This window comes from Dendrobium catenatum, unplaced genomic scaffold (genome assembly GCF_001605985.2).
Source record: "Dendrobium catenatum unplaced genomic scaffold, ASM160598v2 fragScaff_scaffold_113, whole genome shotgun sequence".
NCBI lineage: Eukaryota > Viridiplantae > Streptophyta > Magnoliopsida > Asparagales > Orchidaceae > Dendrobium > Dendrobium catenatum.
The window spans coordinates 896,083-922,876 of NW_021318575.1; the positions used below are offsets into that span (position 1 = coordinate 896,083).

Consider the following 26,794-nt stretch of genomic DNA (forward strand, 5'->3'; position numbering starts at 1 on the left):
TGATTGAAAAACTCCTTCAATTCATTTTAAAGCTTAAGCATTTTCATTATACATTACACTTTGTGGAATATTGAGGCTATGTTTATGATAGCTATTATTTTTTTATAAAGGTGGTTGTAAAGTTGATATAACATATGAAGTAAAGTGATTTTTTAGAAGTTGTTATAAAAATGGTTTACTAGCACAAAAAATTCTTAAAAGTAGCAAAAAAGGAATAGCCAAATGAAAATTATAATTCTAGCATGAAAAATAAAGTAATAAGAAAGTTATTCCAAGTAGATTGTAAGTGAGATGGTAGTGACCTAGCTGATCCATCCAAAAAATGCTCGTTCCTAACGTTGTCTCTATGGTGGCCCGCTGGTGGTGCTTGGCTTCTTCCTCCGCGTGCCGAGGGAAGTTCTTTTCCCCTTTCGTTTTCTTTTATTGTTTGGCTGGAATGGCAGTTTGTCGTTCTTCTGATCCTGATTTTCTGGATGGATCAGCTAGGTCTTGCTCATTTTTGGAAGCTTTAGCGGGATCATCTCCTGGTAGATTTTCTGATCTTATTCAGTCTTCTTTCTGTGGAGTTTCTGCTCTGTTGGTTTCAGAAGACGAGTTTTTTGCTCTTGCTGAACCATTTAAGTTTTTGCTTGTTGGCTTCTTCCCTTCGCATCGGCCTCCGCTCGTGTTGGATTAAAAATTATTATTATTTCAATCTTCGTTTAAATGGCGCTTTCTCTGTGACCATGTTGGATTCTTCTCATTTTCTTATTAAGCTGGAGAATGAAATTGACTATAGTAGGGTATTTTGTAATATGTTTCATCTGGTTTTCAAAGTCTTCATGAAGGTAACTAAATGGTCTCCTTTCGGTGATATTGGGGATGAGTCTCCCATTGTCCCGATCTGGATCTCATTCCCTAACTTGTGTCCCCATTTTTTCTCTCCTCGTATCCTGCATGGATTGGGATTTCTCTTTGGTAACATGCTAAAGGTGGATAATGCCATTGCATTGGGGTCTCGCCCGTCGGTTTCTCATGTGCTGGTGGAAATTGATATTACAAAAAAATATTCTGACAAGATTTGGATAGGTCCAGAGAAACTAGGGTATTTCTAGCAAGTTACTATGGAAGATTTTCCTCTCTTTTGTCCCAAATGTAAGCGTCTTGGTCACTCTTTTTGTGACTCTTGTCCTACTCTTAATGCTAGCTTGCATGTTGCTCCTTCTTTGTCTAAATCGGATTTATGGGTTTCTGATGATATTGGCATTCATGTTGGCATGGGGGATGTTGGGGATTTAGGGGATACGGCTCTTATCCTTCCTAGTCCTACTCTTGCTGATTCTTCTCCTTTTGTTTTATCGCTTGTGTGTCTGGACAATTCTGTGGCTGTGTCTCCCGTTGTTTTGTTCGTTATTGGTGATGTTGGGGTTGAATTACTTCCATCTTGCCAATTTCAATCTCCATTTGTCTCTGTTTCTGTTGCTACAATTTGTTTGGATGGCTCTCCTGTTATTTTGGTGGAGCCGGTTGCTGTGCTGGATTCTCTTATCCATGCTATTAATGATTGTGTTGTGGGTGTGCCTTATGTCGGGCATGTGTCTTGCCCTGTTCTCTCCCCAACATCCCTTATGCATGTTGATGCTATTAGTTTTAGTTTTTCTCCTATTGTTAATGGGGAATTGGTGGCTCATGGTGCGATGGCCATGGGATTATTTCTCCTAATGTGGCTCCTGCCCTTTTGGTTGTATCTGATAGTAATTGCTGTATTAATCTTAGTGATAGTTCGATGGCTAGTGATGATGAGAAAATGTCTGTTGATAATTCTATTTCTTTTGTTGATATTGGTGAGGAAACCTTGGTTGTTGTTGGGGAGGAAGTTATTGTGATGCCTCTAGTGGATGTGTCTATCTCTATCATTTCAAATGCTAATATGTTAGCCCATGTTGCTAGAGATGTTAGGTGACAATGTAATTGGCTACATGGTGATATGGCTATTGATAGTGGGGATGACTTTATTGATAACACCCTGGATACGGGCTCGCTCGATAATTTTGTTAGGCAATGTAAACGGAATTCCAAGAAGAAATGATTTTCTTTTTATGAAAGTTATGGGATGTGCTATTTGTTTTTTTTTTTATTTCTGTTGCTTTCATTGCGATGCTGAATTCGAATCAGAATGGACGATGAGGAAGCAGCTTTGCTGCATGCGCCTTGGATGACCAAGGTTGTATGGCAACTTGGGTGGCTCGATGCGGCTGTTCAATTTAGATGTTTAGTCAGTCCTCTGTAGATGGCTCTTCCCTGGCAACTAGGTGTTGGTCTAAGTCTGATATTCTTCTGATATTGTCTTTCCTACTCTCAGTTTACTTTGCTACTATTATTTTTTATTTTATCATTAACTATAATTCTATTGATGTGGCCCTTCTTTAGGTATTGTGTTGTATCTTTCTATCTTAATGGAATGTTTTGTCCTTGTTAAAAAAAAAAGTGAGATGTTAGTGAGAAGTCCTCCCTAATAAAAATGTCATATCAAATCCATTAGTTGATTTATCTCCCATATGGGTCTTGAGAGAGGCTTGATAATGATGAGCTTTCTATCATAAATGAAATGGATTTACATGTAAAGCAAGATTAGCTCTATGCATTATTTTTCATGACAATATTTGAGAGATCAATTTTGTGTGCTTACAATCAAAATAAACATCTCAATAAGAGAAATTCAAAGAATTTAAGATCACTTAAATTTCGATATAATTAAGACACTTAAATGCCTAAGGAATGGTTGAAAATAGTGAGAATTGACACAAGCTATTTGAAGAAAATTTTAAAGATTTTTTACTAAAATTACTAAAATGCAACTCCAATATATTATAAATAGATTCTTATTATTCACCGAAAAAGAACTTGAGATGAGAATTGCAAATAAGTCCTAGACTTAGAGTTGGAGAGGGCTCTATTCTATAGTTATCAACCAACTAAGATCAACCGACCACATTACCAAAACACAATCACCCAATTACCAACATCCAACTATCATCGCCTGACCATTGTCACCTAAGCATAGTCGCTCAACTATCATCACCTGACTACTGTCATCTAACAATTTCATTCGAATATATACCTTTTGCCCAAGCACTGTTGACCAAGCATTGTTGCCCAACCACCATTGATCAACTATATTTTCGCAACTGTCGTTTCCTGGTCACTATTATTAATAATGTTGATGCATACCATTGATAACAGCATTGACACACACCATCATCAACAAAGACTATGCACTTCTTACATACTAAAGGTAACACCTACCTACGTTGTTGCCAACAAGACCCATCATCAATATCAATATTGATGGCACACCATCAACAATGAGGTTGATGCTAGTCATCAAAATTAACCTTAACACTACGCATCTCCAACTAGGTGACCAACTACAATCACCACCCATAATGATTCCCAACATCACACCCATAATGATTCCCAACATGGACACCAAAGCTTATGCTAAACTTCAAATTGTATCAACATCTCCCTTAATTGTGATGAAAGGTATTATCTATAATATATAATATACACTAGCAGAATCATTCCAACTGAGCACCACAGTTTTTTCTTCTCTTATTGGATTTCCACATAAAAAAAATTTACTCTATGAATTTCTCTCAATTTATTCTTCTTACAATGCTAAATAGTTTTGGAATGTCTGCTTTAGCAGTCTCTTTAGTTGTTGACAGAGTACTTGAATCTCATGAGTGCATGTGATTGCATAAAAATATACCAAAAGTGTTTATGTTTGATCTGCAAGACTGCAACTTTCATTTAAAAATATTGGTTGGAGGACCATACTCATCAAAATGCAGCCAATAAAGTTGTGAACAATGAGCTTTTTTCTTGGAATCAGCAAATGACCAATGGGTCAATCATGCTCAAATTAAATTTAAATTATATCAACTTTGATTCTAATCTAGACAATTTGATGATAAACCAAACTCTCCGCCTCTCTCTCTCTCATTCATTTATAAATAAAATAAATATAAATTTATTATATTAATATAATATAGAGTTTATATTATATTTATATGTAAGCTTTTTTTTTTTGTGTTAAATTTGAATTGAATTTAAAGATTGCATATATTTAAATTTAAAATTACATAAGATATTATTAATGTTTCAACTCAAATTATTTTTTAATAAAAAAGAATTTTATTGCATGAATATTCTGTCATTTAAATTTTATTTAAATAATTTTTATATTTATTTCGGCATCCAATTCAATCCCATCAAAATAAGCTTAATACAATATGTTAATAAATGGACACCGCCAAGGAGAGCTTGTGAAATCCTTAAAGTAAAAGAAGTTAAACTCTTAGCTATCGAGATATTATCCACTTTGGCATAAGGGCCTTACAGTTTATTCCTGTTGGTGATATATGACGGGAGTCACTACTTGAACTTGTAGGGGTCACCTTTAGAATCATATCTGTCTATTGGATGATTATGGGATAACGATGTTGACGATGACGTTAGTTACTTAAGTGGGGGAGATTGTGAAATCTCTTAAGTAAAAGAAACTAAGTTTTAAATGTCGAGACGCCTTTTATTGTAATGGTTGAAACTTCATTAAAAAAACTCCACAATTAAGCGTGCTTATCCTAAAACAATTCTACGATGGATGACTTACCGTGAAGTTACATCAATAGGATAAAACCGTGATGCCCTTAGGCTAAAATGGATAATATCCTGATAACTAAAAATTTGACGATTACAGAGCTCAACTTTTCTAGTACTTCTATGTATAATAGAACAACAATATAATAAGATGTTAAACCCTTATATAATGATGGAGCTTAAAGGCTTGTAGGTTGAGCACAATATGCTAATAGATGAACTTCACAAAAGGAAGCGCAAGAAGAGCTCAACTTTTCTTGTACTTCTATGTCTAATGAATTTGCATCCTAATGTACATAACCAATTAATTCAAACACCACAATAATTTCTTTTGATTTGTTTGATTCAATTATTTTATCAAATATAGTGTATTTGTTCCAATATTATCTTACTTAACAATACAATCGTATCTAGAAACTTCTTACAAATATTGTACCAATCCAAATAAATCAAACTTCTTCCATCATTTTGCATAATTTCTTCACACATTCTCACTTCAAATCTCCAACATTCATCATGTATTTTGTATGTCAACCAATTGGTTTAAGATTGCAAAGGTGGGAGAGAGGGAAAGGGGGGTCAAAGTGAGAGCCATTTAGTATGGCATTTGCTATGATTTTGTTGGCAGCATCTGTGGCATGAATCCCATCCCAACTCACATAGTTTTGTGGATCACCACAAGCATTTGCAGTCACATTGATGCCTTTGATGTTCTTGTTGTTGCCACAGAATACTTGGGGATTGTAGTTATAAGCTCCACCACCAGAGCCACAGCATGCTTTGGTCCCATGTTTAAGCCCTGATATAGATATATTTGTGTGAGCATTATGTAATTAAGGGAAAAATATTAGGTGCAGACACCGCACGTAAAGGTATGTTCGAACTCCAATAAAATATTGACACGTGGATATTCAATTGGATTTATTTTTCGCTATATATATTTAATGGGTACACGAAACTTTAAGCCAAGCGCACCAAAAGCGCAGGTAAAGTATAGTCAAAGCGCATTCAAAGGGCAATAAAAAGCGCAACAAAAGAGAAGTCAAAGCGCAACTAAAGCGCAGGTAAAGTGCACAAAAAAGTGCAACCAAAGTGTACTCCACGTGTCAAATTTTAAGCGGATGTCCAGACATATCTCTACGTTCAGCCTCCACCCCTAATAATTTTCCGCAATTGAGAAGGGAAAAAGAACAGTAAACCTAAAGAATATAAAATATATATATTTATTTATTGTTAATTAAAAAGCTAATTAAAGAGGAATGTGAAACTGACCATAATCTTGTGGATGCTGATAGAGCTGGAGCTTCACAGAATGGGTGTCCACATATATCACTGAAGCATTCTGAAGCTCAGATTGAATCTGCTGCAGTGTTTCTTTCAGCAAGTTGTTATAATCCACAACAGCGTTGTTGTATGAAATCATGCATCCATACTCATCCAAATCAGAGTTGTTGTGAGGAAGTTGGGTTAGGAAAGCAGGGTAGCATCCTATAGGTGCGAGGTTGAACACCATGAATGTTCTTCCTTCAATGTTATACAGCTCCTGATCCACATATATGATTTCAATTGCGTAATGAAAAAGGCAATATATATATATATATATATACACTCCCTTAATAGATAAAAGTTATTTTTTTAATAAAATTTTAATCAAGTTTCTAGTATACATATGTTATGTTTTTAATTGGACATGAGACAGATAACACATGTCAGACGCGTGTCTGTGTCCAACACATATCAGACACTGCATACTCCCTTAATGTAAAATATCGATGCATCATAGCCTATAACAAAATAGTCCTTATACTTTTTTTGGTGTAATGCTTTCTTATTTAACTTCTAAAAAGGAATTTTGATTGAGATATAATATAATATTTAGAAAATCTAAAACTTACACTAGCAAAAGTTCTTTACTAGAATGAATTGGATTACCTTTATAGTCCAAGCAATTTGGTTGGCTACTTGAGGAAGATATTGCTTTACTCCTTCGATGCCTATGGCAGCAAGATTGGAAGTGAAGTCATTCTGGCCGATGTCCAAAGTATATAGAGCTTTACCAAAGATGTGCTTTGAAGGAAGAGTATCTGATTTACAGTGCAGAAACAATTCTTTATTACAACAAAAAAGAATAAGGACAGACAACAATATCAGAAAAAAAAAACTGCCATGAAATTTTTAATACAAAAACACATTGATATGCGACAGAAGTCATTTAGCTTTGTTCTTCAATAATGGATTAAAGTGATAAACTTCTTCCCTTTCTTTCCAAGTTCAGCAAGTAAAAAGATGGCTCCCTTAGGCACAAAATCATTTATGTAGGCTTAGGATCTCAAGCAGATACAGTTGAGGCAAACCAGACCGGTTCAACATGTCTGAATTGTCAACTTTAAATGGGTTGCAATTTTTTTCTTTTAATGCTACATGTTACTGGCGGCTATTACAATGGTAATCTTTGTTTCTACCATTTTGGCGGCATTTTCGATGGCCACAGAACTATAATAGTCGACGGCAATTACTGGCAGCATTGTCGGCAGAAAATTCCGCTGTAATTTTAAAAAAATTCGATAGTCTTTCTGCCGCAATTATTGTCGTTGAGTTGTGACGGTTTAATTTGTAAAATCTGCCGAATATCCGTTGGAAGACCATCGGAAAAATTTTCAGAGGCGGATTTAATTTTCCTACGCGATTTTTACCAGCAAAATGTTCTGTCGTAATTCCGCCAAAAAAGATAAACTCTTGCGGAAAAATAGCTATTTTCCGTCTAAAATGACCGCAAAAAATGACTATTTTTCCTGTAGTGTAATAAACACAAGTACATGGAGAATGTTAGGTGATGAGTGGTGATTGACATGATCATTATTTATGAGCAATTGAACTAATATTACTGTTATATAAATTTATTTCATATTTATTTATTTTATCACGTTATTACTTAATGTTTTAAAATAAAATAATATAATATCATTTCCAATGCTTATATGTGCTTTTGCAACAAAATTGCTCCAAAATTCTTATCTGAATGAATTTTTTATGTAGTTTTTTGTTATATTTTTTTTACAAGCAATGAAAATTAAAAAAAATTAATTATAACAGATCATATCTTACAATATGACTTAATCTATTATTCAAAATAAAATCAATTTGCATTAAATATTTTTAAAAATTAAAATAATTTTACTTTATGAGGTCAATGGTAACATATGATCAAAATTATTTCAAATTTCTAAATCATCATTTAAGTAATTTTCTTAATTAGATTAATTCAAAATTTAAATTTATCAAATGGATGACATACATTATACTACATGTTATGATGAATTTTCTTAATTAATATAATTAAGTAGGTAAGATTAAGAATTGAAGAGATACTAATTAGATTGAACTAATCGTATTGTACAACATAGATTTGAATTAATTTTGACCTCTTTTAATTAATATGGATCCCATTACAACAATGATATGATAAATAATTTTGACTAATTAGTATCTCTTGCATGTATAAATATTAAAACTAAAAAATTGATCAAACTGTTAAATTTTATTTTCTTAGTTCAATGTAATGAGTTTAAAACTATCAACTTTTAGATCTGATGATTTTACTTTCACTTAAATGAGAATTTGACTCTTAACAGAACACAATGGAGAAAAATGATTCATGTAGCTGACCCGCATAATGGCATAAATGCTTGATGTTGTTATTGTCGTCGTTGTTCAAAAATTAGAGAAGACAGATTGATCTAAAGTGCTTTGGATTTGAATATGTTTGAGACCATACCTTGTGTGCCTACTTTTAGATCTGATGATTTTACTTTCACTTAAATAAGAATTTGACTTTTAACAGAACACAATGGAGAAAAAAGATTCATGTAGCTGACCCGCATAATGGCATAAAGGCTTGATGTTGTTATTGTCGTTGTTGTTCAAAAATTAGAGAAGACAGATTGATCTAAAGTGCTTTGGTTTGAATATGTTTGAGACCATACCTTGTGTGCCCAGTTCAAAGACCAGTTCTCTGAACTCATTCATTTGGTTGAACTGAATCGCCAAGGAGAAGGGACTTATCCCTGATACAAATACGCTGGTGTTGGGCAGCAGCACCGTCGAAGCCAACGTCGCAAAATTAGCTCCATGGCTGAAGTTGGAGCCAATGGACTGCAAGTAAGGGCTCAGAAATGGCAAGCCTAGAGCCTGAGCTGCACTCTCCAAAATATACACAAACATAAGAGAAGTTCCAGCAAATAAACTATGTAAGATATCTTAATACGTTTTGTTAATGCAATAGATTGAAAATACATTGAAAATGAACTAAATAAGCAAATCCAAATGCCTCACAAATAAATCTCTACAACTAAACACAAAATAACAAATCCCATGTTTTTAATTCACTCTACATTGCTAATACTTACAATCAAACAACATTTTAATTGTATTTGTTTCTCAAATTCGATAATATTGTCTAATAATTTAACTATATTGAGAGCAGGGGCGGAGTCAGGATAGGGACCTTGGGGGCACGGCCCCCACTGGCCAATCACATAATAGTTGAAAATAAAATAAAATTTTATTTTAGAAGCTAAATAAAACCTACAAAGCGGCTTATTACGCAGTCCATCACACAACACCTAAAACCTACATTATAATTGATTTTAAATTTAAGAACAAGCAAATCTTTTGTTGGGGATCAAACCTAGCAACTCTTGCTTCCTTAAACAGCCTCTCAACCAATAGACCCCAAAATAATGTACAATAAGCGTTTACTTTTTTATTTAAATTATTAATTAAATTATATATATATATATATAAGAGAAATTAATCATCATTAAAAATTTAAAAAATATGTTAGAAATCATCAATTTGTACCCCCACCAATTAAATATTTTGGCTCCTCCCTTGATTGAGGGAAAATTATTAGGTCTGGACAACGGACCTAGAGATAGGTCCAGACATCTACTAAAAATTTGACATGTGTAGTGCACTTTAGTTGCGCTTTTTTGTGCACTTTACTTACGTTTTATCTGCGTTTTTTTATTGCGCTTTACCTACATTTTACTTGCGCTTTCGTTGTGTTTTAGTTGTGCTTTAAGTGCATTTTTTACTGTGCTTTACATGCACTTTAATTGCGCTTTTAGTGCGCTTGGCTTAAAGTTCTGCGAACACATTAAATACATTGAATATCCTCATGTCGATATTTTATTGACTTCCGGACCTATGTCTACGTTCGGTGTCCGGACCTATGTCTACGTTCGGTGTCCGGACCTAATAACTTCCCTGATTGAGAGGGATATAACAAATAACACGTGAATGAAATGAATAGCCCCATCTTACTTAAAAAACATATCCAGATACCTAACATAATTTTTTTCCAGATAAACTGCAACAAAATAATAATAATAATAAAAGCAAAGATAATGGCAAGGCAGAATACCTAAGAAATCAACCACCACTCTTCCATCTGTAGCCCGGCCTACCGGCTTCTTGAAGTAAGTCATCCCATTGGGACCTCGCTGAGCCGGAAACGCCGCCCAGAAACCTCCGGTGTCCGAATTCGAGTCCCCAAAGTTGAAAATGGCAGGAAATCTGCATCTGGCCTCAGTCAGCGCGGCGGAGAAGAAGAGAACGATGAGGAGAAAGCCGAAGACAGTCGGCAGAGCGAAAGAACGCCGGGGGCGGCTTCTGAGACTCATCTCAAGCAAAAAGTAAGTAGAAAATTAGCGCAGAATCGAAGGTATAGCGTACGCGAATAAATACCGTGAAATTCTGAAGGAATGCAGTGGAGATTCTGCTATTTATCGTCATGGATGGGCAGAAGAAAAAGCTAGCAACTTTGGATTCCTCTGCGCTAGATTGTTGTCTTCACGTAGTTCAAGATATGAGATGAGCATAATATTGTCATTATCAGTCGAAACCCTACACGCATACTATTATACCACATTACCACACTCAAATCCCGCCGCCTCCAGTAACAGCCAAAGGCCAAAGCTTTCCCCTATCTATCTATTTGGGGGCAAATTATTACGTCCGGTGTCTGGATTCGTCCGGACACCAATTTCCGGTGTTATCATATCATCAAAATAAATCGGGATCCAGTGTATTTGAGTGACGTGGCGTCATCGGATTGGATGTCCGGACATCCGAAGACCGGACGCAATCGCCCTTTCTGGGACAGATTATTATTTTTAATTATTCGGAAATCAATCAGAATGCGTCATATCATCTAATATATAATTATATTAATGATATAGTGCATCCTGATTGATCTCTCTCAGGACTGCATCCAATGATCGTGAGCAATAATTTTACCTATTTGAAATAGTTTTTTGTCCTGACCATTGTTTTTTCATATTAAAAAAACTATTTTTTTTATATTTACATCTAATTTTTATCCCTCTACATAAAATTGACTATTGGAATTATTTTTTTATTGTATCTTATTAATATTCAAATTCTAATTTAAATCTAATAAAAAGTTATCATTTTTAATACTTTCTAACTAAGTCTTGGTCGTGACCATTGTTTTTTCATATTAAAAAAACTATTTTTTTTTATATTTACATCTAATTTTTATCCCTCTACATAAAATTGACTATTGGAATTATTTTTTTATTGTATCTTATTAATATTCAAATTCTAATTTAAATCTAATAAAAAGTTATCATTTTTAATACTTTCTAACTAAGTCTTATTATGTTTGTCCCTATCTTTCTTAATATAGATTGAATCTAATGCATATACTCTCATAATCAAGTTATCTAAAAGCCAATATTTTATAACCAAATCATCTAAGAAAACTCTTTAATCTTATCTAACATTGAAGCTACTTCAATCTTTTCACATACATACTCATTATACGAGCTCATTTATTATGAAAAAAAAAAACTAATTATTATTTTAATAAAATAATAATTAGAGCTACTTCAATCTTTAATAAACTAATTAATAGTTATAGTCACTTCTAACTTGAACTTGAACTTAATTAATTAAATAAATCCAAGCTCGAGCTTTATTCTACGAATTCAAGTTGGTTCCCTAGCGAGCTCATTTATTATGAAAAAGAAAAACTAATTATTATTTTAATAAAATGGTGAAAAACATGAGAAATAATAAAAGTAATAATAAAAAATTACTTAATATAAAAATTTGTATTTAATTATTAAATGTTTTTAATAACTTTGTATTTAAAATCCTAAATTGAGTGAATTCTAATATATTTTTAAGTACTTTCTAAATTAATATTTTTTAAATGAACCGGCTCAAGCTTACGAGTCAATTCAATGCTATCTCAAGCTTGAATCATAGCTCATCAAGCTCAGTACACAATCCATTTACCAAACTGAGCTCGAGCAAGACATGAAATAGACATGCACATTATATATATATATATATATTGTATTGTCATAATCTTATTGACAATTACTCAGTCACCAAAAGGATTTGGATATCCCAAATTTTAGCGTCTGCAGAAACTAAAAGCTAATAGAGCAAGCAAGAAAAGAAAGAAACAACTTGACAATTCTCTCTTTCTGTCAAGATGAAGACTACAAGAAAGTTTAGAGAATCACGAGGGGATTCAAACGAGTGAAAACAGCGTTTCAGATAGTAATAAAGTTGAGATCATTATTGTATTTGAACAAATAAATGGCACACTGTAGAATATAATCTTAGTAGTGGCAATACATCAAATAGACACCAAAAGAGGGCTTGGAACCATGAGCAGTCAAGCAGCAACCTGGCTGAAGAGGAGCCTCCTGATCTGTAAAAATTGAAGAGGCAAATAGTGAGGATTAGGCTATGGACAAAGTCGGAAAAAAAATAAAAAAATAAAAACATCAAGCCTTTGTCCCAATATGTGGAGTCGGGTACATGAACCCTTTTTCACCATTATGTTCTGGTAAAAGTCAAATTTTCGTTTAAATCTAATAAAGAAAAATCATTTAGTCTTTTTAGGTCTACCTCTACTTTTCTTAACATAAGTCAAATCTAATACATTTACTTTAGTAACTGGGTCATCAGAAGGCAGCCGTTTTTATGTGACCAAACCATCTAAGGCGACTCTCTCTAATCTTATCTTTCATTGGAGCTACTCCAACCTTTTCACGTATATGCATATTTCGTATCCTATCTCTAAAGGTAAAGCCACTCATCCACCTAATCATCCTCATCTCTGCAACATTTAGCTTAGTAGTATGCTTCTCTTTTAATGGCCAACATTCGGCATCATAAAACATTGTAGGTCTCACCACCATCTTATAGAATTTTCCCTTGAAGAAAATGAATAAAGACATAGATGCAGCAGCTTAATGCAAAGATTTTTTTTCATTATACATAGAGGTGTAAATGAGTAAAGTCGTGCTCTAATCCCTTGTTGATCTTGAGCCTGACTAATTAACCCAGTTTGAGATAAAGCTCGAACTCGATTTGATTAATTTGAGTCGGCTCATTTTGTAAAAGAAAGGCATGTTTCAATTCACATATTTGTTGTAATAAAATTATAAAAAAGAAAGATAAACTAAAATAATAATAATAATAAATCAATTGAAATAAAAAGCAAAAAAAAAATAATGTTTCTATAACTACATTATATTTTAAATATATTTTATATTAATATTTTTTTGAAAAAATCAGCTCATGATAAAACATGGCATTAAGCTTGGCTAAAAAGCTCATGGTCTATTCATCGAGCCCCCCCTCTAATTTTATTTTCCTAACATATACTTCCCCTAAACACTTTACAAGTCAACTACAGCCTTTTAACTCTAACTCGAGTTGAGCAAACCAAAGGGTGGATAAATGTTAATTGCGCAGTCCAGACTGTTGATGAGTGAACTAGGTTAAGCCTTCATTAGATATGTTGCAGAGCCATGCAGCATTAAGGTTTTGCCTCTTACAAAAGTTACCATTGTTGAAAGTGAGCAGTGTGATTGACCTATCAAATCTCTACTTTTCAGAAAGGTTTCGTCTTGCCCTATTTATTAATGCAACTTGGATGGAAGCAGTTGTGGAAAGGGTAGGCAAAGACGCAAAGTGGAGATAAATAGAGAAAGCAAAGCACAAATGATCCCATCAGTCTATTAAGGCTTCATTTGGGATGGCATCTTTACTGTTTCTTGAAGCAGCTTTTGAGTGCAAAAATTTTAACTTTTGCACTAAAAAAATGTTTTAAGAAACAGTAAGAAAGCCGTCCCAAATAAAGCCTAAGGCTTCGTTTGGGACGGCTTTCTTCTTGCTTTCTAAAACAACATCTTGTAAAAAAATTTCAAATTTTATGTGTGCCAATTCTCCTACAATGCAGGAGATAAATCCAATATCCCCTCCTGAAAAATAAGAAGCAATTTTTATATTCTCCTATAATGCAGAATAAATTTTTGTACTAAAAAAATCATTTTAAAAAGCAGTACAAAAAACTGTCCCAAACGAAGCCTAAGTTCCAACAGTAAATGTTTCAAAGAATATGAAGATCCAAACAAAATTGCTGAGATTATTGGCACAACTTTTAAATAAAAATAGCGAACTATCTAAAGACAAATCGGACGGAATTGCCAATAAGTGAAACTATTCATTCAACTTTCAAGATACATCCAAGAAAATCATATAATACAAGATATGTTCAGAGTTTACGCACCTCTGGAAGCTTCTTCCGGAAGACGACCTCAAGTCTTGCATCAAGTGTATTCTCACATACTATCTTCCCATCTCGAGATGCCAGCACAACTCCGCCAGAGCTAAGTATTTATAGTGCATGAAGCACACAGAAATCAATTGCTAATGAAAATAGAACTGAATAATGCCAGAATTCAGAGTTTAATGGGTCTACCACAGAAATTGCACAATTAATGAAGCAATGCAACAGAGAGCAATAATAAAGATCAAGATGCGCAGAAGTTTGGGGAACCCCATATATATATGTTGCTTTTGTGATATCTGCAATCACTAGAGGTGTAAGTGAGCCGAGTCGGCTCGAGCTCGACTCGTTTATGGGCTCGCGAGCCGAGCTTATCGAGCTCACAAGTCGAGCTTGAGTTCGAGCTGGAGCCGGCTCGGCTCGTGAGCCGCAAGCCGGCTCGAATAAATATTAATATTTTTAAATTTTATTTATTAAATTTAAATATTTAAAAAATTAATAAAAACCATCTAAATTTTATTTAAATGTTAAACATTTCATATTTTTTTTTCTAAATTTTGACTAAGTTTTAAAAATCCCGCCAAAGTTTAAAAATCTCGTCTAAATTTTAAAATTCCAGCCCATGGCTCGCGAGCCGGCTCGAGCTCATTTAAAATGGAACGAGCTCGAGTCCGAGCTCGCTTTCCATTTGACGAGCCGAGCTCGATAAGGCCTAAACTCGACTCAACTCAACTCATTTACACCCCTAGCAACCACTAACAAGTCAGAAACTGTGGGAATGTATGTGAAAGAAGCTTGAGCACACATTTTTGTGGTGTGGATAAAATACAGCACCATTATCAATGCACACAACTTTTTCATGCTTTCTAACGAACGCATCCAAAACCTTCTCCATCATGCATACAGTGGTCCATAAATTATTTAACCTTATTAGGGAACTCCTGTGGCTAAGCATGAATATAAGATAGCATTTGCTAGGAAACACAAGTAATATCATTTTAGTAAACCTATTGAATAAGTAAAGTTTAATGTTTCAAATTTATATCATTATACTACATTTCCTCAAACACCAAATCCCAACTACAGAAATATATACCAAAAAACATCTTCCCAGCATATTTACATGCCAAAAACAGGAAAAGATAGAATTTCAGATGGCATTTAGGAAACATATTCTCCCTTTTAATTATCTCATATGATCCCCAAATACGACTAGCACTCGGCACTAGTACCATTCTTCTTGCCAAAAATCCACTGAAATGTAAAAATTAGATGGGGGATTCTAATGGTTTATCGCTCTAAATATATGAATTTGCTAGTAATGTAGTACTTCACCCTAACCTCTAATATTATTGGTATATTACCCTAATCTATTGAGTCCTATAAGATTGCACTATTTTTAGTCAGCAAAAACATCAACTCCACAGCTCATCTTAATTGTGAAAAAAAAACTCGCCAAATAATCATCACTACTGCTTGGTCTTCCATATTATTTTTTTTACTGCCATATGATGAATCGTCAGAGGAAAGAGAGGGCATGCTTATCGGAGACTACCATAAGGCTACGGGTGCTCCACTCCCCTCAATAAGCCTGGCGTTTGAGGTTGCGGACATATCTAATCTTAAACTCTAGAAAAAGAGGTTGATTGAGTGGCAAATTAGTGAGAAGAGATAGATCAAGCTGCCATACTAGAACTAGTAGGATTGAAAATCAGGATGGATAATAGTAATTTCATGTGTTTAGAGTGCTAATGTGGTATACCAATAATATCCCAAATCAGAATATAGATAGAAAGAAATTTATATTCCATATTATTGCTCTCCAAAAATTTAGTTGATCTCCCTGACAACAACGTATTATATCTGTAATCCCTCTTTATTAGCCCAAAAGAATAAAATATGGGCGATCAAATTTTGATGTACATGCTTCTACGCTAATTTGGAAAGGGTTTTTCCAGCAAACTTCTTTTTGAAGATAGGATTCTATCGAATATTCAAATGAATGCAAACGACTATCAAGTTTGCAGTTAAATGACCAAATCTTTACCTTCTAGTAGGGGTGTCAAAATTGGGTTTCGGGTCGGGTTCGGGTTGAACCCAGAACTGACCCGGGTTCAAACATGTCAACTCTAACCCGACCCGGGTATGTAAACGAGTCGGAAATGAGGACCCGGACCAGACCCGACACGGGATGCGGATGCGAGCGGGCGGCGGGACCGGGACGGCGCGAACGCGAGCGGAACGCGGGGGGGCAGGTTCGGGCATCCGCAGGTGCTCGGGGGCAGGCCGAGCGAGTAGGCGCGAGCGGAACAAGAGCACGCGCGAGAGCAGGGCAGGTTCGGGCGTCCGCAGGTGCGCGTGGGCAGGCGCGAGCACACGGGCAGGCGCGAAGCGCTCGTTGGAGGCCTCGATGGGTGCGCGCGAGGCAGGCTGGCAGGCGTTGTCATGCGGGTAGCTGGGCTGGCAGGGCACAGGCAGCTGGGGCAAGAGCACGGGAAGCCTGGGCAGATGCGGGCAGCTCTTTTCAAGTGGGTTTCCGGGTTGACCCGGCAACCTGTCGGGTCAACCCGAACCTGACCCGTTTTCAAACGAGTCGAATCCATGAACCCGAACCCAACCCATTTTGAAATCAAATCGGGTTTTCGTATCGTGTCAAATATTGACACCCCTACCTTCTAGTAGTAAAGTTAACATAAGGGAAGCTTTTGCATTAGATAGATTAATTCCATTAATTGATATCCATATCTCTCCAAGAGCCCTTAGAGCAACCTGAAATCTATCCCAACAAGAGCGGTTGCAATTCCACACCCTCAGTCTTGAGATGTCTCACACATCAGCCTCTAAGGAGCTACAACTCTCCAGATGACCTTTGCTGCTCTTTGCAAGAAAACAACTATTTTCCACAAAACATCATTCCCATTTTCACTTTCGTTAGTCTAGTCATTGAAGCTTTTTCTATTTTCTCTTTATTTTTTTTTAAATCACTTCAACTTTGTATATAAGGCTATGAATCTGGCTCAAAAAATAAGTATCACTTGAAATCGAACCATTTTTTGGCTTACAACAAACTCAGATTCAATCCAATGGGCCAACTAACAAAGTCAATCCCAACTTGAATCAAATTTGAATTGAATCAGGTCTAAAATTGAGCTAGCTGAATATAGGATTGAATCAGGGGCCGAATTGAACTTGAATTGAGCCAAATCTAGATCAAATCAAGCCAGCTCAAGCTCGAATCCAATGTATGTATAAATGAATTTATGCATGTACAAATATTTTACTTAATGAATATATGCATCTATGCATTTATGAATACATATCCATATGGATATGGGTATAAGTATGTATTAGAATTTTTTTATGATGTCGATATCTAATTGGAGTGGGATAAAGGCTTGATGTTATTGTTGTTGTCGTCGTCGTCGAAATCTAATTGAATTGGACAATAAAACTCAATAGAATCAAGAATGGATCAAACTAACTTATAATAAGGTTTGACTCAGTCTGACATAGGATCACATGAATTCAAGCCAATCCGAGCTAGGGCAACTTGGTTTAAGATCATACTGCTAATAGCCCTATATGTATGGTAGTGAAATGAAGGTTTGCTTCCCTTGCATTTCATACCAAATTTTCAACTAGTTTTCCTTGAAATTTAGTTCTTGTTCGGATTTGACAAGCAGTTCTGCTCAGTTAATCTACCGTTTGGCTTCAATATATCTTGTTCTTTTATTTTCCTTAACATGTTATGTTGGTTCATGTGTCTGCTCGTTTCAGCTTCATACCAGACATGATTTTGCTCTTCATGAATGCACTTCAATCAGTAGACATGATCCTTGTACGCAGGCAGTCTCCTTCCTGGCTTTGCTAGTGTACTGATTTTTATTTCTGCAAGAGCATCTATGTGCTCCAGAACCATTTTTTAATTTATTCTTTTTTATTCTACAGTTAAATAATATTAATATGGAATTGTGAATGCATGCTATATTGACCCTCTATTTTATTTGAAGAGTGCATAGACTTGATACGCATGTGGACTGATAGCTCAAGTAATATGTAAACCCATGAACTCAAAATGTATATTTTGATAGAAAGCTTGATTAATTCGGAGTGAAATGAAGACCATTGAACATGAAAGGATGAATGCAAAACCATCAAGATTAATAAGTTCAAAGAAGCTTGATGAAGATCTTGATGAACTAATTCCGGAAAATATGAAGAAAGTACATGCTTGCCTAAGAAACAAGCTAAAGCTCTAGGGGTTTTAATCTTTTATTAAGTTGTACGTATAATTTTCTAAGCACATTCTAATATTATAAGCTAAATTCAATTTTTTTATATTAATTTAGGTTAAATTATGCATTGAAGTGTTAAAATATTCTTCAAAATATCCTACATTTCTTACAGTTTTGTAAAAATCACCTTCATCAACTCAGCCAATTTTATTAACTGACTGATTGGAAATCTTCAAGAAGTATATTGGTCAAAAATATTATAGCAGGCCAAGCAATTCTAACCGCTAAGTTTGCTTGAACGTTGTCAGTGAACTTGACGAGCTGCTAGGGTGTATTCTAGTACTGCCTGACATTAACTATGGTCCATTGAATTTAACCCATCTTAACGGGATTCAGTAAACATAGAACGAATCTATTGAACAGCTCTTTTTGAAAATAAATATTACATCTGTTAAAGAGCATGGGGTCCCACAGTGTGGGATCCACCCCTCTAGCTCCTTCATGCATCTACCCAACCCAATTTCCGCTAGCTGGGTCTATGCAGCCAATTATAATATAATCTATTGAGCATCCTATGGATTGAAGAGCTTTGGCATTGGATCTCCTTCCTCTTAAACCATTAGATTGCAATATGTGTTCTCCTTTCCCTTCACCTAACCGTCCACCCTTTTTTTATTTTAAAGTGTAAATTGAATTTACTTCTTTCAACATGTAATGTCCTTGTAGAAACCTATAAATACCTCCAATCTACAAATAAAATTTCAAAATAATTTTTCCTACTTTTCTACATGGTACCAAAGTAAGGTTAGATTTCCTTCATCAAATATTGTTTTCTTTCCTCCTCATAAGGATTCATTCGCTTCATTATAACTGATTTTTTTCAACTACTCTTCCAAGAGTCAATCAATATGAAGGGTGGAAATCAGACAAAGGGATAACTTGAAAGGCTACAAGCGGTATCAAATTGTGTAGATCTTTTTAAAAGGAAAGAGAAAGAGCCTCCACCTTGTGGATCCTCCTCAAAAGCTTAATGATCCAATGCTTGAACTTCGAGATCAAATAGATTTCATAATCATGACATTTCAACACAATTCCATTATCATGACATAGTTGTGGAATACCATGATACATAAAATAAATGGGACATATGTGCTCCTCTCTATAACAAAAGAAGTTTAGGGTGTCTTTAAACAATGCACTCAAAAGTGAATGATGTTGCCCTCATTTATAGGATTAAAACTAATATTTCAACAACTAAGCAAGATAGGATTCATGTTATTGAGTACCTTATTATAATGAAGTTTTGATAACTTGGAATGGATTATTACTAAAAACTCAAGATGACATGCAGTGATGGTGCGGTAATTCACAAGCATTTTGTAGGAAAAAAATGTTTGATTTCCTTGCAAGACTGAATAATGACTTCGAACAAGTTCTTGTCCAAATCTAATAGAAAAAACATAATATCACTAAATGGGGTTTTTTTTCTCTCATACAAGACGAAGAAGAAAGAAGGACAATAATGCTCAACGCTTCAATCTCCAAAACATCTATGATAACAACCACTAAATACTAAGAAAAGGGACTTACTGCTACAAACTCTTTTCATAAAAAAGAAAATAAAACAAACAAAAGCCATTTTCAAAAAACAATATATGATGAAACTCTGTAGGAAGAGATGACACGTCTAAGAAAAATAGAGTAAACTCTATGAGAAGCCCCCTTGGATTATGATAGAAATAAAAAATATCACCAAAAAGGATAGGCTTGTCTTATGGAATCAGAATAGCTCAAACCAGAAGAAATTGACAAATTTAGGAACTTCATCAACTCTCGAGAAAAACCATCAAAATCATGCTTTGTAGCTCAATAAAAATTCTAAATCATGTGTTTTTAGTGCATTGAATAATCCCCCTCACACATGAATCATAGATTTAGAAGCCACTGACCATATAAACAACCTTACCAACATTTCCAAACTTAAAAACCCCCGCCCCAATAATAAAAAATAGAAACCCAAAATGGTTCTCTAACAACTATTGTTGGTCAAGCTAGAGAAAAAAATGGGTTATGTCTTCTTAAAAATGGAAATCACTTGCCATGTTCATTTATTTCCACCCTCAAAATATAATCCATATGGGAATTTTTATAGGCTAGGTCATCTCACTTTCAAAATCATACAATATATAATTTTTTTTTTCTTTTTTTTCATGAAAAATTTTCATTATAAGAGAAGTAAAATTGTCAAAATTTATAGTGTTTGTTTTACTGAAAGTGATTCTAAATCTTCTATTCATTTTTCTAATTCTGCACTCTCGCATTTTGGGGGCATTCCTATATCCCTAACCATAATTGATGATTGTGCTCAAATGACATAATCTTATCAAACAAAAATTTAATGTCAGCAATATTCTTCCCATTTTTATTGTCATGATACAAAAATAATTTTATGCTAACATCAAAGTATTTTGGACTAATAATGCTCATGATTACTTTAACCATAAATTACCATTTTTCTTTCAAAAAGAATATATCATCCATCAATTCTTTTATCCTGACACTTCCCAAAAAAATAGAATGGCAGAAAGAAAAAATTATCAAATGCTATAAACCATTTGGACTCTTTTCTTTTAAAATCAAGTGCCAAAAAAGATATTGAAGAATAGCAATGCTAACTTCCATATACATAATCAATATAATACCCTCAAGAGCGATTAGCTTAAAAATCTTACAATTTATCAAATTAAATTCTTCCCCAAAAAGAACTTCCGCACAAAATTCATTCAAAAATCTTTGAGCGCATTGTCTACATCCATATCCACAAATAACACAGAGGTAAACTTAATCTTTAACCTCTCAAATGGATCTTTATTGGGTAAGTCTTCACACAAAAAGGATATTAGTGTTACCATCCTACCAATAAAAAATTCATTACTTCACCATGATGGTTAAACAAACACTTGTTTCAACTTCTAGCAATTGATAGGCTTAGATCTATAAAATTGCTACCTTAAAATACCTTATTAAACCTTCTCAATGATATCCATGTTATCATCAAAATATCAAATCTCAACAAGAGAAAATTCCAACCCACTAATCTAATCAACCCTTGGGATTTAGGACCTAAGGTCAACCCCAAATATTAAGTAACAAAGATCATCAACCCCTTTTATACCCTAATGTCTATAATGACCAATCCGACACTTAATACCAAAAAAAAAAGGCAAACAAGATCCATATATATCAAATGATCTTCATAAAATATCTCAATCCATACCCCTCCAAAATATATAAGGAACAATGCCCCCTTAAAAATATAGAAATGCTACTATATATATATATATATATATATATATATATATATATATATAATCTTTCTAATATTTTTCATTATACCTTGCCCTAAAATTTATCTTATGCTTGAATGGAATGTATGATAAAATGAAGTAGGATTGCAGCTGACCTATTCTTTTTTTTTGTCTAGCTAGCTAGCTACTATTACGGGTTGTTTCCTTCTGCCATTTTGAAGCATGTAGTAACGGGTTTCTTTTGTTGCTCGCCATGCCTTAGTCAATTATAGGTTTTTGAATTCTTATGAAAATCCTTTATCACTATACCTATAGCAAGTGGCTTTTGGAACCCGTTCATTACGAGCTTATGTTGTATATTTTTTTGTGTAATATTGCAGCTATTCTTACGATACTATTCTTGATCTAGTCTCCACAATACTTGGGATTTGTAGTTTTTTTCCTTTTGCTTACTTGTTGCTATGATTATTTGAGGTTCTTTTGATTATATTTATTATCTTTTTCTGACTATGCGGAGAATTAGATTTCACATTTAATTTAGGCCAATTAGAAGCAGCCAGCTTGTAATAGTTTGAGGAATGTTATGAGTAACTTTACAACAACAACAACATCAAGCCTTTATCCCACTACGTGGGGTCGGCTATATGAATCCTTTTTCTCCATTGTGTCCTATTAAAAGTCAAATTCTCGTTTAAATCTAATAAAGAAAGGTCATTCTTAATATTTTCTAACGAAGTCAATTTAGGTCTACCCCTACCTTTCTTAACATAAGTCAAATCTAATACCTCTACTCTCCTAACCGGGTCATCGGAAGGCCGCCGTTTTATGTGACCAAACCATCTAAGGCGACTCTCTCTAATCTTATTTTCTACTGGAGCTACTCCAACCTTTTCACGTATATGCTCATTTCGTATCCCATCTCTAAGGGTAAAGCCACTCATCCACCTGAGCATCCTCCTCTCTGCCACACTTAGTATTATGCTTCTCTTTTAATGGCCAACATTCGGCACCATAAAGCATTGCAGGCCTCACTACCATCTTATAGAATTTTCCCTTAAGTTTGAGGGGTACATTTCTATCACATAACAAGCCCGATGCATTCCTCCACTTCAACCATCGAATTCTACTGATAATATCCCCATCTATTTCACCATCACTCTGAACAATAGATCCAAGATATCTAAAAGGTGTACTCTTATTAATGACTTGATCGCCCAAAGTCACAATCCCCTCACTAGGTCTATTACTACTAAAATTACACTCCATATATTCCGTTTTAGATCTACTCAAGCGAAAACCTTTAGACTCTAAGGTTGACCTCCATAATTCAAGTTTACCTTCAACTCCCTCTCTAGTCTTATCAACAAAAAGAATATCATCAGCAAAAAGCATACACCAAGGTGCAATCCAAAGAGTGCTAAAAAGAATTACATGTGTCCCAATCATGTCCCATCATACCAAACACAAGGGTAAAAAATAGTAAACTTCTTTAAATTTGGACATGCTTGTCCATCTCCAACAGATGTAGGTGTCATATTCCACATCCAAGTAAATATCTGATAGGAAACAGCCCGAAGTAGTGGATAACAGGCTGAAATTCTGCTGTCAACAACAGTTTTTGCCAGAATTCCTGCTGTAAACAGCAATTTTACTCCAAACCAGTGGGAAAATCAGGAAGAAAACCCTTGAAATTCACTAGTAGAAGAAGAAAAACAGCAAGATACAATTGATCCTCTATTCGAGAGGGGATCTACCTCTCCCAAATCTCTAGACGCCCCTCGAGCCCAAAAGAAAATTTAAATCTAGGAGATCTCAAATTTCAGCCAAATTCAAGATGCCCTAACCCTAAGAAAATAAAGTATTTAATGCATACAAATAAAAAGGAAATCCCTAAACGGTCCATCCATTCAAATTTCCCACCCAAATCCCTCAGAAATCCTTCCTAAAATGCTCCATTGGCTTTGGCGGCTCACATGGCTCGAACAGGGAGGTGGAAGTCCTCCGCCATTTAGCGAACAGGCCGGTCCCGTAGGACCGGCTGGACCAGTCTAACAATATCTTACATGCATAAGACATTGCATGCACTTATACTTCGAAGCATTGGCGCATCCCTGAATAATGCTAATGATGATGATGATAATAAATCATCAGGCTGAATGATACATTTTCAAATGATTTTATGAATTATGGAGTCAAGGTGATATTTCCAAGATTAAGACATGGATTGTGTTATAAGTACAATATATAACAGTAATATTGGCATAACTCCAGCTAAAACATGAGAATATTCATACAAAAAAGCTAGAATGACAAAAGAAATTGTTGTATATTCTCTATATACCATAAAATATCCTAATTATAGACATCAATGGCATTTAATGAATTAAAAAGAAGACTATAAATTAGAAAAGAAGACTTTTTTTACCAAAATTGTCCATGTGCAACATGATAACCGTGAGAAGATGGCAGATACACATGATTATCAATAATGATTTCGGGAGTATGGACACCAGCTTTTTCTGCATATTCCTGCTTTGCAATGTGCACAGCACCATTCACAAGCTCAAGATCCTCCTCTCGACAGCGCAGCAATACAGCTGGCTCCTTCAGTCGAAGCAAACCCTAAAATTACAACACATATCAACCAAGCTGTAAATATTCAAAATTTAACATTTGAAACAAAATAAAGTAAAAAATAAAATCATTTCGAATACCCAAAACTAACTTTTCCGCCAAAACTATTCTTTCTAAAGATATACAAAAGAGATTCACCAAATTCTATTCAGCTTTAGGATCCTATGACAACTAATTCATAAAAACATTTGCATTTACCTAGCAAAAAAAAAACTTCAATCGTAATAAAGCAAGCGCGCTCATGCTTGTGAAAACCATTATAGGGAATTGGATGCATCATAGGTAGCTTATTCTTAGGCCTATTCAAGGATATTTTAATTTTAATTCAACCATGGAAATCTTGAAGGAATATGTAATAACCAACACCAGAGTCAACATATGCCTATCCACGAATAACTACCAAGCACTCTGGGCATCAAGAACAGAGGTCCTTGTCTTTCTGGATCATGTAAATAAATTGCATGCCATTTAGTTTCACAATGTTTCACATGTATAACCGATATCTGATTTAATTTGAAATGGTCAAACATGTGTGGTATTGCAAAGATTGTAAACTGTTAGCCTGACCTGAACAATCAAATCTCTCAAAAGATGTCTATATGTATGATGATGGTGGGCAACATTCAAAAGCTCCTTTGCAGCAGCCTCCTTCATTGAATTGACCAGATTATCTTGAGCTTGAAGAACTTTAATACGAGAAGCATTAAGCTGCATTGAATACTCACTGCCCAAATTAATGAAAATCTAAATCAAGCCATGAATATAAACCATAGTAGCAAATAATCATGAAAAAACTAGTAATGTTCAATTTAATTTCATAGGAATTATACTGTAAAAATGAAATTCTACTCAGACTGAATATATCTTGTTACCTCATAATATCAAAACTAACGCATTTTTTTCAAAATAGCATCCAATAGCAAAACAAAGCAAGAACATAGGTAAAACAAACATCATTCACTATTAAGTAGACGGCATCATCATCATCATCAAAATCATTAGTCTTCTCCAAGCTATTTGGAGGAACAACATTTTCCTTTTGTATTTTCAAAAATGAGAAATTCCCACAGATGTTACTCCACTTCACTCGGTTAGAGAAGGAATAAATGGTAATATAATAAATTCAAGACTTTGATTTTAATAAACAAAAATATATAAGAAGTAAGCAAAAAGGAAGTTAAAAAACTAATACATGCATTTTAAGAGTATTATGAAAATCATTGTGCAAAGAAAACCATAAGAGAACACTACCGTTGCCAGGTCCCAAGTCCTGGATGAGAAAAGTGGAGGGTTGCGTTAGACAGTCGACAGCCAGCGTAAAATATGTCGAATAATAATGACATGAATCCTTTACGAAATTGTATTAATGCTAGAGTGTCCCCTGTAAGCGATGCGCTGTATGGCCTGAATACAGTGACAAGTGTGCAAGGGCCGTTGCACCGGCGCCTGGGTGCAGTGTTAAATAAGCAAGTGTTCCCACATAAAGGATGGATGTGGGCAAAGAAGCTAGTCCATGAAACTAAAATTAGGATAGGAACTTGGAATATAGGTTTCCTTACAGGAAAATTAATGGAATTAATAGATATTATGATTCATAGGAAGATAAATATTTTGAGCATTCAGGAAACTAAATGGGTTGGAGAGAAGGCTAAGAAAATTGATAGTTTAGGATTTAAACTTTGTTCGGGTAGGAGTCGTACTAGAAATGGTGTAGGTGTTATTATAGATAAGAGTTTGAAGGATAATGTTATAAAAATTAATAGGATTGAAGATAGAACTATAGCTTTAAAGATTATTGTTGATGATAAGATTGTTAATATTATAAGTGCTTATGCTCCTCAAGTAGGTTTGGATATGAGTTCTAAATTAAATTTTTGGAATGACTTAGAAGAATTATTACAAAAGATACCTCTAGAAGAAAAAAATTTTATTAGAGGAGATTTAAATGGACATGTTGGTAGAGAGGTAGATGATTTTAAAAGCATTCATGGTGGCTGTGGTTTTAGAATAACAAATGAAGGTGGCAAGACCATATTAGATTTTTGTTTAGCTTATGATTTTTCAATTGCTAATACCTTATTTAAAAAAAGAAATGAGCATCTCATCACATATAAAAATGGATATAGTACAACCCAGATTGACTATTTTTTATTAGAAAATTAAATCATTTAGATTGTAAAGATTGTAAAGTTATTCCGAGTGAAAATTTATGTACCCAACATCGATTATTAGTTTTGGACTTTAAGATAAAGGGGCATAAAATAAAAAATAAAGTAAAAAAATTTTCTAGGATTATAGAGAAGCATAATACTAAGTTAAGTGCGGCAGAGATGAGGATGCTCAGGTGGATGAGT

The 26,794-nt window shown here is 34.4% G+C and overlaps 2 protein-coding genes across 4 annotated transcripts in view; both read right to left on the reverse strand.

Annotated features, from left to right (window-relative positions):
* Positions 1 to 4,948: 4,948 nt before the first annotated feature.
* LOC110104937 (GDSL esterase/lipase At4g01130) lies at positions 4,949 to 10,569 on the reverse strand. Of its 3 annotated transcripts, none has more exons than XM_028697529.1 (6): positions 10,393 to 10,569; positions 10,070 to 10,221; positions 8,628 to 8,837; positions 6,577 to 6,728; positions 5,917 to 6,187; positions 4,949 to 5,443 (listed from the first exon to the last, which is right to left on the reverse strand). In XM_028697529.1, the coding sequence occupies exons 2-6, from the start codon at positions 10,131 to 10,133 to the stop codon at positions 5,175 to 5,177; spliced, it is 966 nt and encodes a 321-aa protein (XP_028553362.1). In that variant the 5' UTR covers positions 10,134 to 10,221; positions 10,393 to 10,569; the 3' UTR covers positions 4,949 to 5,174. The 3 variants fall into 3 exon arrangements, with proteins under 3 accessions (XP_028553362.1, XP_020689909.1, XP_020689908.1); XM_020834250.2 differs by having other exon boundaries at positions 10,070 to 10,317; positions 10,393 to 10,568; XM_020834249.2 differs by lacking the exon at positions 10,393 to 10,569 and having other exon boundaries at positions 10,070 to 10,386.
* Positions 10,570 to 12,131: 1,562 nt separating this feature from the next.
* LOC110104928 (V-type proton ATPase subunit E) overlaps positions 12,132 to 26,794 on the reverse strand; it is an 18,134-nt gene continuing 3,471 nt past the window's right edge. The window contains exons 3-6 of the mRNA XM_020834231.1: positions 25,008 to 25,164; positions 24,232 to 24,428; positions 14,264 to 14,363; positions 12,132 to 12,394 (exon numbers count right to left, since the gene is read on the reverse strand). Of these exons, the coding sequence (XP_020689890.1) occupies positions 12,359 to 12,394; positions 14,264 to 14,363; positions 24,232 to 24,428; positions 25,008 to 25,164 (490 nt within the window). The 3' untranslated portion in view covers positions 12,132 to 12,358. The remainder of the gene's footprint in view (positions 12,395 to 14,263; positions 14,364 to 24,231; positions 24,429 to 25,007; positions 25,165 to 26,794) is intronic.

What these genes read in the sequence shown, in the direction of transcription:
- LOC110104937 (XM_020834249.2), bottom strand. Translation starts at nt 10,328, where the DNA reads ATGAGTCTCAGAAGCCGCCCCCGGCGTTCTTTCGCTCTGCCGACTGTC. An exon ending in CTTTGAACTGGGCACACAAG is followed by an intron (nt 6,729 to 8,627) that starts GTATGGTCTCAA and finishes ACTGTAAATCAG; the next exon opens with ATACTCTTCCTTCAAAGCAC. An exon ending in TCAGCATCCACAAGATTATG is followed by an intron (nt 5,444 to 5,916) that starts GTCAGTTTCACA and finishes TATCTATATCAG; the next exon opens with GGCTTAAACATGGGACCAAA.